Raw genomic sequence first — 17,025 nt, forward strand, 5'->3', positions numbered from 1 at the left:
CCCGGGGCCGTGGGTTTATTTTCCCCCGGGAGTCGGAATTGGTCACCAACGAACAATCCCAGGTGAGTAAATGCACTGTTATCAGGCGCTGCTTGTTTTTTTTGTTTTTTTTTAATTCCGAAAAATAACATAAACTGCAATTGAAAGTCAATTTTACGCCCATGTGTCGACTTTGTTGGAGCCGCTGCTCCCTGCAGCAGACTGGGGGGAAGCCGAGACAAAGCTCAGTGGGGGCGGAAATTTGCTAATTGCTTTTTAAATTGGTTTCATGAAGCTGATCGTGTCGCGGAAACCCCACGGTGACACAACTCTCCAGTGTTGATAATCCGATTAGAAAAGGATCAGCCTCCACGCAGGGACAAACACAAACACTACTTCGGTCCTTTCTGGTGACATCCTGACCCCGCGATGCGTCACAGTGTGAGAGTTGTGTGTTTTTCACTTTAGTGCTGGGTCTCGTTTCATTCCGCTCTTATACTTTGCAGCAGCAGCAGCGACAGCAGCGTCCTGACTGCCCGTGTCTCACCCTCACCTGCCTCTCATTCTCTCCGCTTTCAGAAGATGCTCTTCTTCCTGCTGCCTCTCGTGGCTCTCTTGCTGAGCAGAGAAACGCTAGTCTCCGGTAACGGCAACGACAAATGGCTGAGCACCGTGGCTCAGTACAACAAGGACAGATCCTGGAACAGATTCAGAGATGTGAGTAACACCGAGCGAGAATAAGCATGATCATAAGCTTTATTGTGTGTGTGTGTGTGTGTGTGTGTGTACGCCCTTGTTACACCTTGTGAGTACTTGAGTCATAATCCACCTTGTAGAAACTCAGCAAGTTCAATCCCGGATTGAAAGAGAGTCAGAGTCTGAGACAATGGATTTATGCATATGATGGAACATTTCTTTGTTATGATTTAACTGTTTATTAGGCAATGTGGCTTGTCTGTGTCTTTGTAAATTGAAATAACTCTTAGCTCTTTTTCCCCCCTCTATTAATTGTGGAGCTCAGCCTTCAGGGTAAGACTTAGACTGATAATGCATTTACTTTTTATGTTCACAATACCGCATGTGTTAATATACTCATGAGAGAGTGTTCGTGTTTTGAGTAGATGATGTATCATAATCCATTTTCTCTGTAATCGACTGTAGACCAACGTGTCAAATCAGTACAGATGTAAATCGAGGCATAAACAGTAGGGCTGCAACGATTAGTCCACATAATCAACAACATCAATTACGACAGTTCGTCGATGCAAAATTGTATTGTCGACAAGTCTCAAACTGTTTAATTTAAACACATTGGTTTGTGCAAGCAATGCAAAAAGTTAGAGTGAGCTGCATCACCCAAATCATTCAACGTGCAATTTTAAGGGTTGCCTTTTTTTTTGTCATTTCCCCATATACACTCATACTTATGCAAACGATTTGAAACAAGAATAAGGTGAAATGTTTAATCTTCATTAGAAGCACAAACATAGTGTATACACACAGACTATATGGTTATATGGTGAATACTTAATTAATGGCAGACTATCGATTTACAAACTAACTCTAAACTAACTAACTTTATTGAAAATGAAACTACTATACTATACTTTACTGTGGTGTAGTGTGGTCTACTGTAGAAGAAAGAAAACAAATTTGGTCGCACGCCAAATGTTTTTGTTTGCATAATGACCAGTAACTGCAATGCACTACAGGAAGTGCTGGGGGCAGTATAGGCCCACGTCTTTCACTGTATACGCCGACTGCACCAATGTTGTGAACCAACAAAGAAGAATAAAACAGGATTTACATTACAATAACTGCTTATTTACATGGCTTAGAAACAAAATATTGAATACCAAAATGAAATTTGGATTCATTGATTCTGCTGGGTTTGTACCGAAAACATGCTAATGTTGTTAGCAACATATATTTGGTCTCTATTGGCTCAGTGTATCAATATTTTTTTAAATATATAATCAGTGACTAGATGTAAGAGCATGAATGTAAACCTAACGCTGAAGCTAAGTCATGCTAACAAGCCACTTTATTGGTACACAGACATTCTAACTGGATATAAATAAGACCATCAGTGGAAGTAGAGCAGCACATATACTATACAGTATAAAGCTGTTGATGGTGATTTGTCTGCAAATAATTCAGATGAGATTCTCCATACGTGATTAGTTCCTAGCAACAGTCCATTACACTTAACAACAGTCTATTATACAGAAAGAACTGAATATCACTACTGCCGGGGCGGAATTTTGCAGTTTTTTATTTGTGGCATGGACACAAAAACCCAAAACCAGACATCACCTCGTGCCAATGTAGGCTCAGGCTTTGACAGGAGGCATTGATGTGCCATCAAAAATAATCTTGGAGACATTATTTGATTTGGTTGAAATCCAACATTGTGTCATTTTAATCATTCCTGTCGACAGCCAAAGTAATCGTTAGCTGCAGCCCTCGTAAACAGCGACGTAGTAAAAATGCTCTTAATAGAAATGATCTCAAGAAACGACGTAAACTTTGACAAAATGAGTTAGTCGGGGCTTCAGGGGATGACGTGTAAGGGAAGGTACAAAATGCTACACAGTACATCTCAATTATTTCCATTAAATTAAATGGCGCAGCCATAAAGGCATGCAGTGTTAGATTTGAATATTTCACTTTGTTGGTACATAACTCTGTTTACTTATGAGCTGCTTGTAGCTGTATAAAGCAACAGCCTCCTCTTTAATGTTTGATGGCTAATCATTGTACCATGTAAGAAGTAACAGGCTCCTTTGCTGTGAGTGCAACAAAGGCTGAAGACCTGTTGTTGGCAGATTAAACGTGGATACATTTAAAATGAACTATATTAACACTTAATTTAAGATACTGACATGTTTAACATGGTAAAATGGGTGGTGTGTTGTTATGGTTGCCAGGTTATGGGATGGCATGAGAAACACCAGCCAAAAATGTGAAGTTGCTGGTTGGGTTTGGCCAATGCAATAGACTTTATATAAAAAAATGGAGGTAGTTGTCCAAGTTCACCGCATCATACTGAATGGTCATGAGGCGGCAACTGGAAGTCTGTGGGGAAAGTTTGTCAGGGGTTTGTGATTGGTTCCCATTATGAGAAGATTCTGAAGTTGGTTGAAATGGTGTCCTATCCAGAAGTGTCTGCAGTGCGAAATGAAATCCCTGCCAGACTCGGCTGAGTTCACCCGGGCTAGGTCACAATAATTGCTAGGTTCAGGTTTTCTTCAATCACGCATTATTTTGATTTTGTAAATGACATTCCCGTTTAGTTGAGCATATACAAAGTACAGCACACATGAGAGGACACCAGTTTGACAGTTAGTATCATCAGTGCCGGGACAAATTGTGATTCTGGAGACTTCAGAATTTCATGGGTAATATCACAACCGGTAGCCACAAATACACTGTGAGGCTTCCCTGTGCTAGGTGGTCTATATGTTTCATTAACTTAGGATAATGATTGTCCAAACACTTTGTTACAAAGCACATGACCTCCAAACTGTGAGTGAAACATAGCCATCTGTTGGCGAGTCCCACATGAACTTGGACACCTCTTAACACCGCTCTGTTAAAGGTCCCATAGTAAATCCTATTTCTCCAAGTTAACCTAGTTCCCTGGTGTCCTAATGAGCATGTCTGTGACATGCTTTGGTCAAAATACCATAGAAATGAAGCACCACAGCAGTTCATTGCCGTCATATATAACAACTATCCACTGGACAGATAAATCCTCTGAGGCTGGAAGTTTGTGTAGGACTCTGTGCTGCACTGTGGAGCCAAGAATAGAACTTTTCACGGACTTCCGGCTTTTTCGGATGCCGTTGCCCTCGCCTGCACATGTTTTACGTACAAAACGGAGCTCCATGAGACAATTCCAGGAATCTATCATCTTGTGACGTCACAGTGAGTGCAGAAATCGCGTGTTTTATCTCATGTACTTAGACTGAACACACAAAAACATGAGCGAGTCGTCTTTTTTCACACTTTGCCGTCTGATAGGACCTCCACAGTCCAAAATATAAGGATTTAAATGATTAAAAAGTTGATTTTGCATCATATGGGACATTTAAATATTTGAAATAATTTGCTCACCGAGACTAAATCCTGAAACCTACATACATGCATGAACACCAAAATTAGGATTGAGCACGGAAACAACATTTCAGAGCGGTCACACTCTCCAGTGTTGGCCGATTGTGACAGTTGTGTAACCGCTGGCATTGTATTTGAAACCGCAGGCTGAACATTATGATGTTGGTTTGCGCTGTGTTCTTCAGAGACTTTAGTAGACAGGGGGTAAGTTTGGCCTAATTAGGTCTGTTCTCCCCTCAACAGTACAGGAGCCATGATATGAGAGCGAGTGTTAGTCATGCCTCTGTGCACTCAGGCAAGGCTCCACTATCTGCAGTGTGTGTGTGTGTGTGTGTGAGAGAGCTCACTGCCCAATCTTTATTTCTCCCCATCATCTCCTGTGCAAATAAAACTAATTTACATGAAACTGTCAGTGGAGGACGAAGGACAGGAGTGAAAAACACGGGGGTGAAGGCAGGCAGAGGAGGGATGGATGTTGTTATTTTAGTTTCATATTGAAGGCAATGCTACCAACCAAACACACAAGCTGCCGCTGTTCTCATGTGTGTTCACACAGAAAGGGAAACTGGTTTTAATTTCTCTACTGAAACATTTCCTTCTTCAGACAGCCTTCCCTGGCCATTTCTCTCCTTCTCTCTCTCTGGCACCAAACTGTTTAATAGCACATATTGTGAGATTATAGATAAACAACAACACAGCCATTAGCTTGGTCTTGACATACTGTACAAACATGGCACGGTCACAGATCTCGACTGTCACAGATGAGAAAATGGTGGTGGAAAAACTGAAGACATTGATCATCAGTGAAAAATTGTGTCCTTAAATCATTCTCTACCATTCATTTGTGACAAACGACTCCGTGGGAGACCAAGAAACTGGCAATTTCAGAATTCTAAACGACTGATTCCATGACACGTGTTTACAAACCATCCAATCAAGAATAATGTTCAAACATTTACCTTTCCCCCCCTTTCAATATATCAATTTAAACCCAGGTTTAAATAGTGGAAACGTGTTAAATTAGCATTTACTCCCATTGTTCGATCTGATTGGTATTGGTGGGAATGCGAGTCCCAGGTGAACGAGCGCATTTTTCTTCTTCATTGTCTTTATTTTTTGGCAGCAATGCAAACGTTCTGTGTAATTTCCAGGGCAATGCTGTGACACAATCTGGTTCTGTGACAAACATTAAACCCTGGAGTCTTCCGGCATTAGTAATGGGTAGTGTAATGTAATGTAATGTAATTATTCATGTGTTCATGTTGCTGTACAGACTAGCTCTTGGATTATATAGTTTACGGCCATGATTTACCAAGAGCTAACCACAAAATATGTTCCTTGTGGGTTCCCATCTTTTTGACTTCATGTAGCGATTGTCCTCTGCCGCTGCCACCTCTCTGGATCTGTGGGGATCCACTAAAAGTTCTCCCAGATTGGTTGGCCATCCACCACCTTTACTGTTATCATGAAAACACCTGGCAAATACACGGGTTATCTGACATATTGCCTGATTTACGTATGAATACAGTACGTCTGTAGCGGTAGAAACGGCATCGTTTTGTGCCAGAGGGCATTACTTTGGTTGTGTGATATCAGCTATCAGAGAGATTGAGAGAGGGACCAAAGTAAAAGATACAAAATCTAAACTATTGTACCATTGTAGATGAGAGCCCCAGTGTTCGACTGGTTTCCTTTTTGGCACATTGGTGACATCACAATTTACACACCGATAAAACAACAAAAGCCAAAACTCCACAGGGCAGAAGAACCACTGGCAATAGATATGGTGTCACTTGGCTTCTTTTAGGGGGTCCCCATGCAACATCTTATGCTTTATCTTACACATCCTAACCGTGTATGTGCTTAATGTCTGTCACTCACTCACTCTATCTTTCCCCCCCCCTCTCCTCTATCCTCACTCATGAACTTAACATTTTTGTCCAGGCTACACTTTTTTTCCCTCCTTCCTCCCTTATATTCTATCTGTGCCTGTGGATTGACGAATGACCCTGCGCTTCCTCAACCGTGCCCCATCTCTACAGTATCTCGTCCTCCCGTTCGCTCTGTTCTGACCTCACCCGCGACTCCTCCCCTCTGCCTGTCATGTTTCACTCCGCATCCTTGCTGATGAGCCACTTGCTCCCTGCTGAATTATGCTGCGTCTCTGTGTTGGCAGTGGAGCTGCTGTTGTAATAGTTTTAACTGTCAGAGTTCAGATGGTCTTATGAGAGCATAAGGAGAAAAACAATCTGATTTATAAGTTTACCTGGTTAGTTTCCTATTCATCAGGCTTAAATGTGCCGGGAATGATGCATTTCAATTGGTTTTTGGAGACTAAATGACACATTTGTTGAATTACCATTCTGGCATTAGACTGAAGTACATGGACAGACTAACTGGCTGAGCTTTTCTAACTCTTCACTCTCCAGCTACTGTTGCAAATTTACTGTGGAAATGTCTAGATATGATTAGTTGTTTTATGGAAAAGCACTTCATCCCGTTTCATCCTGCCCTCTAGTGCAGTGGGGGTTTTTTTCCCCAGTATGCTATGTGGATAGCTTAGAGCCTGCACCACTTGTTAGAGGAAATGTTGACGGCCAATTAAATAGTTTTTTTTAATCCTTAAATTTGCTAAACCACATTTGTGGCTCTTTTGCCAAATCACTTGTTGTTATTTATGCCAGCAGTATTTCAGATTCCCTTAGGTTACAATCACCACTTAAACTTTCATGAGCTCTTATGCTAATATAAAAAAAAAAAAAAAAAAAGCTGCAGTGAAGACAAACACAAACACGCACATGCACGCACGCACACACACACATTATGTATGCAGCAGTGAGTTTGTTTGACTGTGGGTTTGTGTGGTTGTTGTTGTTTAAGGCAGGGTCAGCTTTGTTGTGTGCCTGCAGCTGCCTCATGTTGTTGGCTGCATCAGAATATTCTGGTCAGGACTAAAGTGAAGGGTCCAGCTGGAGCAGTGTTAGGACCAGCTTCAGGAAATTATTAACAGAAAAGCTTAATGAGAGGCGCAAATCTGTTAACGACAGTAGCTCACACTGGGTTTGGATCAATGTAACATAAGGGTGTCTGATTTTGTTTCCCCTCACACATTCATTGTCTTTAGATCTCTGAATACACTTTTATTATCCAGTGTTGATGATAAACACATTTTGATAACTCTGTCCATTTGGCTTTTATTTGATTTACTTGCTTTTCTTTGAATTTTAGTACATGTAGCAATACAATACACATACATATATATATAAACAGACTGAATAACACCATTTTTGAAATGCTCTTTTTTGAAATGACCTTTTTTATAGTGCAGTTTGGAAAACCCTTTTTCACTATTCTTTGTTTGGTTCTCCCTTCAAGAGTCTCTTGTCTTCCTATTTTCATGCTGTGAAAAGCAGCTTCTCCGGGGAGAATTAGACATTTTCTGTATATTTTCCTCATGAATTTTTGTGCAAAAACATGCAATCTCCAGACTGCCTATTCATTATCGGGTGGACCTGGTGGCAGCTTGAAATGTATTTTTTTTTTTTTGTGTGTTTATATTTTTGTGCTTGCAATGTTAGTAATATTGCATGCAGTGGCCTGTCTTTGCTCACTTCACTGGTGAGAATTAAGTGTTGTTTTATCAGCCACATTTTCTTTTCAGTGACAACAGTCTCCCTGGGGGTGCCAGTCACAACCCCCCTAGTGTTTTCCTTTGTCAAAACAAGAGGAGAGTGTATGCACGTGTGTTTGTGCAAAATTGTCTCAGTCACAATGTGATTTTTAACCACGGATGCAAACCCATGAATATCTGCGAAAGTGAGCCTTAAACTATGCTACTTAAATCATCCTGGTTTAGTCTGTGGCCCAGACAGAAAACCAGGATGAGAAGACATGGCTTGGTCAAGCCAGATGTAAATTATCCTGGTAAGTGTGCATTCACAGCTATTTGAAATAGACCCTGAGGATGATCACATATTTAGTGATGCAGGAATGGAGAAGAAGATGTTTGTAATAGAAAGCTGCTTTTAATAATACCATAGATAAATAAGATAATTGTGGACCAACTGAATACATAAGTAGTCAAATATAAAAACTTACCATACATCCATTGTCTACTGCTTTATCCTCCCCATGAGGGTCATTGGTCACTGGAGCCAATCCTATCTGAAATAGGGTGAAAGGGGTGGGGGGTACATTGTAACATGACATTTCATGGAACAAAACAGAGGCAAAAAAACACTCTTTTTCTTAGCTGTTGTTTTTATTTTTTTTTGCAAATGTGCTCCTCCTCACTTCGCGCCACTGAAATTTGCAATTTAGAGAGTTACTTACCTCTCAGTTTGATTTAAATAAAAACTCTGCGGTGGAAAATCTCCCTCATGTTTCCCTTGGGGGATGTTTGACGTAGATCTCCGTGTGCAGTCCAGTGACGGATCACGCGAGGGGAACCAGGAACTCGACACGAGTTTTCCTGCTGCGACTGAATCGGGAACATGTTTCGTGAACTCTGCAATTCATGTTGCTTGCGTGTAGCGCGGTCTTCTGTGACCAGGGATGGTGATTTATTTGCTCGTTATAGCAGCTTAGGGTGAGACAGAGTCTCTGCACCTGTTTAACACCATTGTGACAAAAACACAGATAAAGTCATTAGGTATTGTACATTATTGCCCTTGTCACTGACCTGACAACCACCCTTAATATTACAAACCTCTGACAACAATACAAAATCCATATAAGAGTAATAATGACTATCACAACTAAACTAACATTGAATCACATCATGATATATTTTAATGCAGGTTAATAAAAGGTCAAATGTATCCAGAAGATCCTGAATAACTGTAAAACATGTTCATTTCTGATCACAGTGACTGCTGACTGCAGCAGGATTACAGAATAAGTGGTGGTCTGGATTACATGTTGTTTCCCCCTTTGCAATTTATTAAGTGTGTGAATGTGTGTGTGTGTGTGTGTGTGTGTTCTGATTGGTTGGTTGTACAGCTGAGGGGGAAGGGTAAAAAAAGAGTCACCTTCATCTTCCCTCACACACACACTCACACACTCTCCCCCAGCACACGTATATTATTTCCATCAATTAATTGAGGACTTGGCTGAACAGCCGTCATTCTTACATATTGCTCGACTGCTCTGTCCTCCATTTCCTCTCCTTCTTCTAAAGCGTCCTCTTTACCTTCTCCTCGTTCCTTTTATTATGTCCACTCTCTTCTGGCTTTTTCTGCCTCTCATTTTACACTTGAATTATACCTGATGAAATATTGCCCTTCAGAATAAACCATGTCTCTGTGCTCTCTCCGTCCCGCTTGTCTTCACGTGCTCTTCGTGTGCACGCTCTTCTCACTGGGCTATTGATTTCGAATGAGGAAATGCTGATTATAATCTCTGCGCTGAAGGACTGCAATTGTATGAGTGGAGAGGGGGAGAGGGTCCGTGTCAGATCGTGCCTCTTTAAAGTGTCTCGTGTGCTCTCTAAGTGTTGTCTCTGCATGTGTATGAATGCTCAGACGAGCACACGTGCACACTCGCTTTCCCAGCCAGCCCCGAGGGCTCCTGTGGAGATCGATCAGTAAATTTACGAAGCCTGGTAACCCTGATTGGAGCCTTGATATAATCGATAAGAGCACGGATCCATGCTGACACACACATGCAGGCGCACACACACATGAACACACTGGAGGACCATTTGGTTGTGGGTCAGACAAAGCAAAAGCCCAGTGTCCCCTTTGACCAGGATAAATAGGTTGTGTCTCTGTGTGTGTCCTTGTGTGTTTGCTGCCGCTTCAGAACCTTGTCAGGACCAGTAGTCGTCATTGGGACCAAAACCTGGGCGTAATGAGGTGGAACCTTATTTCTTTAGGGCTAAGATGTGACTTGTGGTTAAGTTTGGGGTTGGCCATTAATTAGTGATGATAAAGAGTTAAGAAAAGGCTGTGGGTATAGGCTGTCCAAATGAATGGAAGTCGATAGGACAACTGCACAAACCGGCACAAAGGAGGAGAAAAGAGAGATGGTCAGAGAAGAGAGGAAGAGGAGGAGCTTTAATGTGCAGCCCATCAGCAACATGGACAGAACAGATAGACAATGATTGTGTGCATGTTTCAGAAATCTTTATCATGGCAGCCCCTCCACCCTTGCCTCTCTCTCTTTATGGAGGCTGTGTGTGTGTGTGTGTTTGCTTTTGCTGCGGTGCTGCTGCTGCTGCTGCTGCTGCTGCTGCTGCTGCTGCTGTGAAGGTATCCTGCTAAGCTTTTTGATTCTGTAGAAGCAATGCTGCCGGGTTTTCTCTCCCTTTGTCCAAAGATTTGCCAAGACGGAGAAACCGTACGAAAGGTCTCCATGAAAAACCCAGTGTGCTGCAGTGTAAGAAAACACATCAAAATATACAAACCACAATCAAACTGGCGTCACACTTCAGTGCACAGCATTTGGAGAGAAAAACAAACGAATAAAAAACTTTCTCGCTGATTCTCCGCAACCTCAGGAAACCTCGCAAGGAATCAGCATGACAACAAGAAGCTGTGACTTTACTGTCCAATGTTTACACGTGTGGCTCTGAGCCATATGGATTCAAGCTGTCATTGCTGTATTTATACCACGTTCATGGATGTCTACCATACTGTGACGACAGGCAATCATCTCTCTGTCAAAACATGTTGGTGTTAGAATTGAAGTGGGAGGCAGATGCATAATGTCGATGTTTCTCTTCTTGTTGTTTGCGTGCCCTGTTTTTGTGTCCCCTTGTTGTGCTGCCTCTTACCTGGTTAAATCGTTAAAATAATGAAAACGTAGCGTCTGATATCATAAAACATACTGAGTGTGTTTCTGTTGCCATTGAAGCTGTCCCCTCCAATGGTGCACAGGTCCTCGGATGCGATCTGATGTTTCCTCCCTGTAGTTTGGCTCCTTCCACAGCTCTCCATATGACGGTGTTGAATTTATCTGCTCGTAATTTGTTTTTATAAGTTAATTCTACTGTACAAGTGGAGATGAGCCATAGCAACCATATTTGCTTGGTTGATTCTCTGCCAAAAAGCAAGTGCCTGTTGGCCCACTCAACGTATTGTTGTGCTGGGAGTGGTGGGATCTTGGGTTTGTGCCTGCTCCTAATATATACAGGAAGACATAATGCATATATTTATACAGATATGAAGATAATGTAATTATGATGTCAGGTGAAAAACTTCAAGCTGACATGAGAGGCTGCATGAAGGGATGGAGTGTCGGAGGGTCATTGACTCTAAAACACTTTACCGGCTTATGTCAGCGAGTCACTTCAGCACTTGTAGATTTCAATCACACCTCTTTTTATGTTGACTCTGTCCTTGATTTGCTTTAAAAACAATAGGATACCAACAGCAAGCTCAGCAAGTATCGTTTACATTCACACAATTAGCAGATGCCTTTTTTTAAAAGTGACTTACAAAAGAGGAATAAGCTACATAGAAGAAATCTTGGAAAGAATTCCACTAAATGGGAACAGTGGACTGAGAGAGGGTGAGAGTAACGTAAGCCTTTAGGAGAGCTTTTATATAGGTGGGAGCAGACCCATGAAGCACTTTGTAGGCTAGCATTAGTGATTTAAATTTGATGCGGACCTGTTTACCTATCGGGCTGATTTTCCGTTTACAGCTGAATGTCACAGGAATGGCATTCGTTTTGGTGATTTTTTTGGTCCTGGACGGAGATGGAGCATAAGTAGAGATGCAATCCATGCAGGGACTTGGGTAGATGAGTCTGGCTTGCTGTACTTTACATGGGTAGATTTTTTTAAGACATTTTAGTGCTGTTAAGAAGCCAAACCTATACACATTATAATATAATATTTAAGCGTGAACATGATCAGATATTTATTAATGCCGCTACACTGTAATTTTTTTATTACCACCCTCTTTTCAACATCAAGTAATGAGGTTGGAATCTTTTGATTTATAAAGCAGCATCATGCGTTCAGTGCTTCCATGTGTTTGCATCTGTGTGTTCCCTGTAACAACAGCAGTTGTTATTTAGATGATGGACACAGCCGTGGCTTTGCCCGTGGGGATATAGCTGACGCAGATGATCATATGAACAGCATTCAAATTACACACTGGCAGTCTAATCAATTATTTAATGCAGTGGGTTTTATTTACAAGCAGACCATCTTGCACAGATCAAATGGGAAAGTAGCCTTACCAGCCCTGAGTGTCACCATGTGAAATAAATCATGGGGCAGTCTGTTGCTCTTTTTCACGCCTCCCTAGCTCTCCTTTCGATCAGTGTCAGCATCTCACCTCCCCATCTTTCTTTCCACCCTCTCTCTCTGATGTTTATGGTCCCTAAAACCATGTCAGATTGAATTCGTCATTATCTCATTTTCCCCCTGAGGGCAGATATACAGTTACTGTTTGTATGTGAGAGTGTGTGTGGTTTTCAGAGCTGTCTTGTCTGCTTCAATAATTCAGGAGGTTTTTGCTACTGCAGCTATTGTGATGCTCCTGGGACACGGAGAGACAGAGACGGAGAGCACAAGTGGAAGAGGGGAGGTGGAGATTGACACAAAGATGTGGCAGATCAGTTCCATGTAGCTTTTAGTGCCTTTCCATATTCTTTCTTCATCATTTTGTCACTCTCTGCAGCTACCCAACTCCCCTCTGCGCTGTTGTTTATGACAGTCACACCTTTGGGAATTGTAGGTAATGGCAACGAACAGTGGAGCCCTGAGGGAATACTACATGTCGAGTCATGAACTCACAGTTAAGAGATCACACTTTCTTACAAATCATCCTGAGGGAAACTTGAAGGACACTACACGTCCCTAAAAAAAAAAAAAACGAAAAATGTCAACCTGCTGTTGGCGCCAGAGGAAAAATCAGTGAAACGCAAAGTCAGGAGGATTTAGCCTTTGGATGAGGAATGTCTTAACTTAACACCCAAAAAGTAGATGAGATATTTCAGTCTTGAGCAAAGCAGTGGACCAACCCCCTCATCTCTTCAACTGTCCCTCCCTGCTGTAAATAATCACCAGTTAAAAAAGTATGTGTATCCAGTAGTTTTTCCAGATGAAGTTGTAAAAAATGTTTTAAAGGTCCCAAATTATATCCGATTTATCCAAGTTAAACTAGTTCCCTGGTGTCCTAATGAACATGTCTGTGACATACTTTGGTCAAAATACCATAAGAATGAAGCACCACAGCAGTTCAATCACTCTGCCAAAACAGCCCTGTTCAGAACGCTCGGTTTAGTAGTATCTCTTTAAAAAAAAATAAAAACGAAACTTAAGGGACAGGAAATGAGATCAGCCACAGAGGCTACTGGGAGCTAACAGTAGTTAGCATTTGGGAAAGTGATCATTTGTAGGCTCTAGCAAGCACATTGCTGTCATATGTAACACGTATCCACTGGACAGATAAATCCTCTGAGGCTGGAAGTTTGTGTAGAACTCTGTGCTGCACTGTGGAGCCAAGAATAGAACTTTTTGCGGACTTCGCTGACTTCTGGCCACTGGATACCGTTGCCCTTGCCAGCACTCTTGCATGTTTTAGGGACAAAATTTAGCAGGGAAGTCAACATTGCGTGTTTTATCTCCTGTACTTAAACTGAGGAGGACCACAAGAACATGAGTGAGTGACATCATTTTTCACACTTTGCTGACTGGTAGGGCCTCCAGAGTCCCAGATATAAGGATTTAAATGATTAAATAGTTGATTTTGCATAAAATGGGACCTTTAACAGATGTTAGAGAAATTGGAACAGTTCACATTTTGGGCTAATTTCAGTGACCATGCAATGGTGACTAACTGTATTTATTTTATATTTTAGTCGTGCTGGTCATAGTGTCAAGAGTCCTTCAGCTGTTTGATTTCAGCACCACGGTCAGCTTCACGTGGTTGGCAACCATTATTAAAAGCATCAAAGATTATTGTAAAGCCTTGTGTTGGTGTGTTTCTGCTCTCTGCATAATTACGTGTGAGTAATTTCTCTTGAGCATTGAAGGTCAGAAGTGAAAAGTTTTAGTTGATAAAAACAAAGCTGCAGAGCCCGGTGCTTTGCTTTAAGGACTGACTGCTGCTGAGCTGGATGATGGTGCTGGTGATGGAAGACTTGGGCGTAGCAGCTTGTCACTGTCATCTTTACTCCCATTTCCTCTGGCATTACACTACTGCCACGGTGTAGTCAGTGGAACAGCTGGCTGGACATCCTGTGTCAGGCGCACTTTCAAAAACATGAAATTCAAACCAGATGGTGTTTTTATCCTGCGTAGCCCATTTAAGTTTTTTTTTCTCTCTTTAAATATGAATACAGGGAGGACACACGTGTGTTTGAAGGAGAAACTTAAATAGCAGCGATACTTACAGATCAGTAATAAGTAAACTGAACAGTGTCTAGTGTACTCGTAAATTATGTAATGTTTAAATCTAGGATTCATATATGGCCCTGAAGTCCAATTTAACTGGCCTTTTGTGTTTTGTGCCACGAAACTTCGGGAGAGCAACAGTGAGCACCAGTGTCAGCTACTTCAACGTCCTCCGCTAATGCTAAGCCTGTATTTTTATTCAGCCGCAGAAGCTTCCACGGCACGGTTTGCAAAGTAAACATTCGCAAATCTTGAATGATTTGGAAAACAATGAGGTTTGATTTATTCAGAGCCATAATCCAGATAAATGTTATTACACACCAGGGGATTGAAGGTGGTCTGTTTGCAGGTGAACGACACACACACGTTTTAATAAGACAAACAAAGGAAAACAAAACAAAACCCATCTACCAGAATTTGATGAATAAATGTAATAAAATGAAAGTGGATCCAGTTCATTTATGGACACTCATGCTGTTTGCAGTTGGAACACATTTGATCTGATTGTGTAGAGTTATTCACCCCATGTTATTTTATGTTGAAATCTGCTGTTGAGAATGAAAATTCATTATAAATCCATGTTGTCTTTTAATGTAATTTATCAATTATGTACTAAGTAAATAATGCAATGTTTTCTTAAATGAAGGTCACCAATAACAACTGTATTGTTACAATGTCCATAACAAACAATACTGCATAATTCAAATCTATATATACTCAAGAGCTGTTTCGATTTTTAGGAATTCAGCATTATTTTTTTCCTCTCATGACTTAATAACAAGCAGAGTGATGGACTCACCTTCATCATTTCCTTCACACTCGTTTCTGTATGCCAGTGATGCAGGCATGTGTTGAAAAGGCCAGCGTCGGTGTTTGAGAAGTGGGCAGGGGAATGACACGGCACGAATAATGAAGCCGAACGGCTTATGCGAGTGCCCCAATTTTAACTGATAGATAAGAGATGAATGTGAGATGGAGGCGTGGGTTGGAAAATGGAATACTTCTATGCATATGCATGCAACAAGAATTGTTTGACAGTTTTAATTAAACTCAGCTGAGTCAGCCGCTGAGCTGCAGCTTCAATCACATTTTAATGAGCCACACACCCAGCAGGCCACACGGAGTTAAGTCCATCTCCTTAAAACCTCCCCTCTTCTTTCCGTCTGCCTCTTGTTTGTGTGTGTTTGTGTGTGTGTGTGTGTGTGTGTGTGTGTGTGTGTGTGTGTGTGTGTGTGTGTGTGTGTGTGTGTGTGTGTGTGTGTGTGTGTGTGTGTGTGTGTGTGTGTGTGTGTGTGTGTGTGTGTGTGTGTGTGTGTGTGTGTGTGTGTGTGTGTGTAGTATATACCTCTAACCTTGAAAGCACCAGCCTTTGGCTCGCCTCCAGTGACTCATGGATTTTGAGTTGGATAATAAGGTGAACTGTGATGCTCCAGATCAATAATGGGAGCTTTTTTTAATCTGGAAGTGACAGATAAAACTTTGTCTGACAGCACATGCAGACCCGGCTTAGCTTGGCGCCATTTTGAGGAATCAACTGATATGGAGTGGCACACTGCAATGAGTGTTGCATCCTGATTGAAACACCACTTGACAAATTTAAAACATCAAGGCTGTGGCGCATGACAATGCAGATAATGTAGTAGCAGCCCGCAGGTTGTTGGAAGAAAAATGTGAGCTATACTCCATCTGTTGTGCTTGGCCACACATTATGAGTACTATAAATCATGCATTTAAAAAAAAAAAAAATTATCCTCAAATCTCCATAGCTACTGGAGCTGCAAGCTGCTTGGTGGAACATTTTAAAAAGTGCTACCTAAAAACTGAAAGGAATGTGGCCAAAAACTGTTACGACATTCAAATTCAAAATACAGAGGTCTTTTAGGTTTCGTTTTAACCCCGTGGTAACCCGTGATTGCTCGGCAGCTGAGACTCTACTGACTGCAATGATTGGTAGACGGCGGTAGGTGACGCCACATGCCAAAACATGATTTCAAAACATAAACATGATTTGCAGTCTGCAAAATATTTTTTTTTATACAAGTATTTTGGCTGTACTGTTGTTGTTGGTGATTTCAGTTTGTTATATGAACATTATTCCTGAGTCTCTGTGACATATTAGGAGGATTTTATGCCCAGTTGCTATAGACTTATTAAATAATGCACCTTTAAAAGGAGGTCATGTGTAAATACAAACTTATTTAATAAGACCCTCTAATGGAATATCAGCTGCCTCTTAAAGCAGAAGAGGCCTGTTGCAGAAACTCAGAAGTAGAACAGAGCAAACATAATTTTCAAACCTGGGCAGATGGAGCTAGAACAAGCACTCCGTTATTTGAGGAGACTGTTTATCTTAATGGGCTCCTCTAATGACCGTCCCCTTTGTACATGCACACAATCAAGAACTGATGAAGATTGCAGCATTGGCAAAATGTGCAGTTGAGCTTCATGCTGCTTCTGCAGCCACGGGAAATCTCGGCATTGCTGTCGGTGTGCAACTGCAGATAAAGGTACAAACGCTTGCACTAGGGGCAAAACGGTGACAGAGAATCAGCTAAAACAGCAGCGTATGTAACACA

General features: G+C 41.5%; 1 protein-coding gene across 1 annotated transcript in view; it reads left to right on the top strand.

Annotated features, from left to right (window-relative positions):
- Positions 1–561: 561 nt before the first annotated feature.
- The window catches only part of spock1 (SPARC (osteonectin), cwcv and kazal like domains proteoglycan 1), a gene marked incomplete at both ends in the record, with an annotated part of 92,569 nt that continues 76,105 nt past the window's right edge, over positions 562–17,025 (top strand). The window contains one exon of the mRNA XM_083890658.1: positions 562–696. Within this exon, the coding sequence (XP_083746784.1) occupies positions 562–696 (135 nt within the window). The remainder of the gene's footprint in view (positions 697–17,025) is intronic.

Source organism: Microchirus variegatus (genome assembly GCF_963457635.1).
Source record: "Microchirus variegatus genome assembly, chromosome: 6".
NCBI lineage: Eukaryota > Metazoa > Chordata > Actinopteri > Pleuronectiformes > Soleidae > Microchirus > Microchirus variegatus.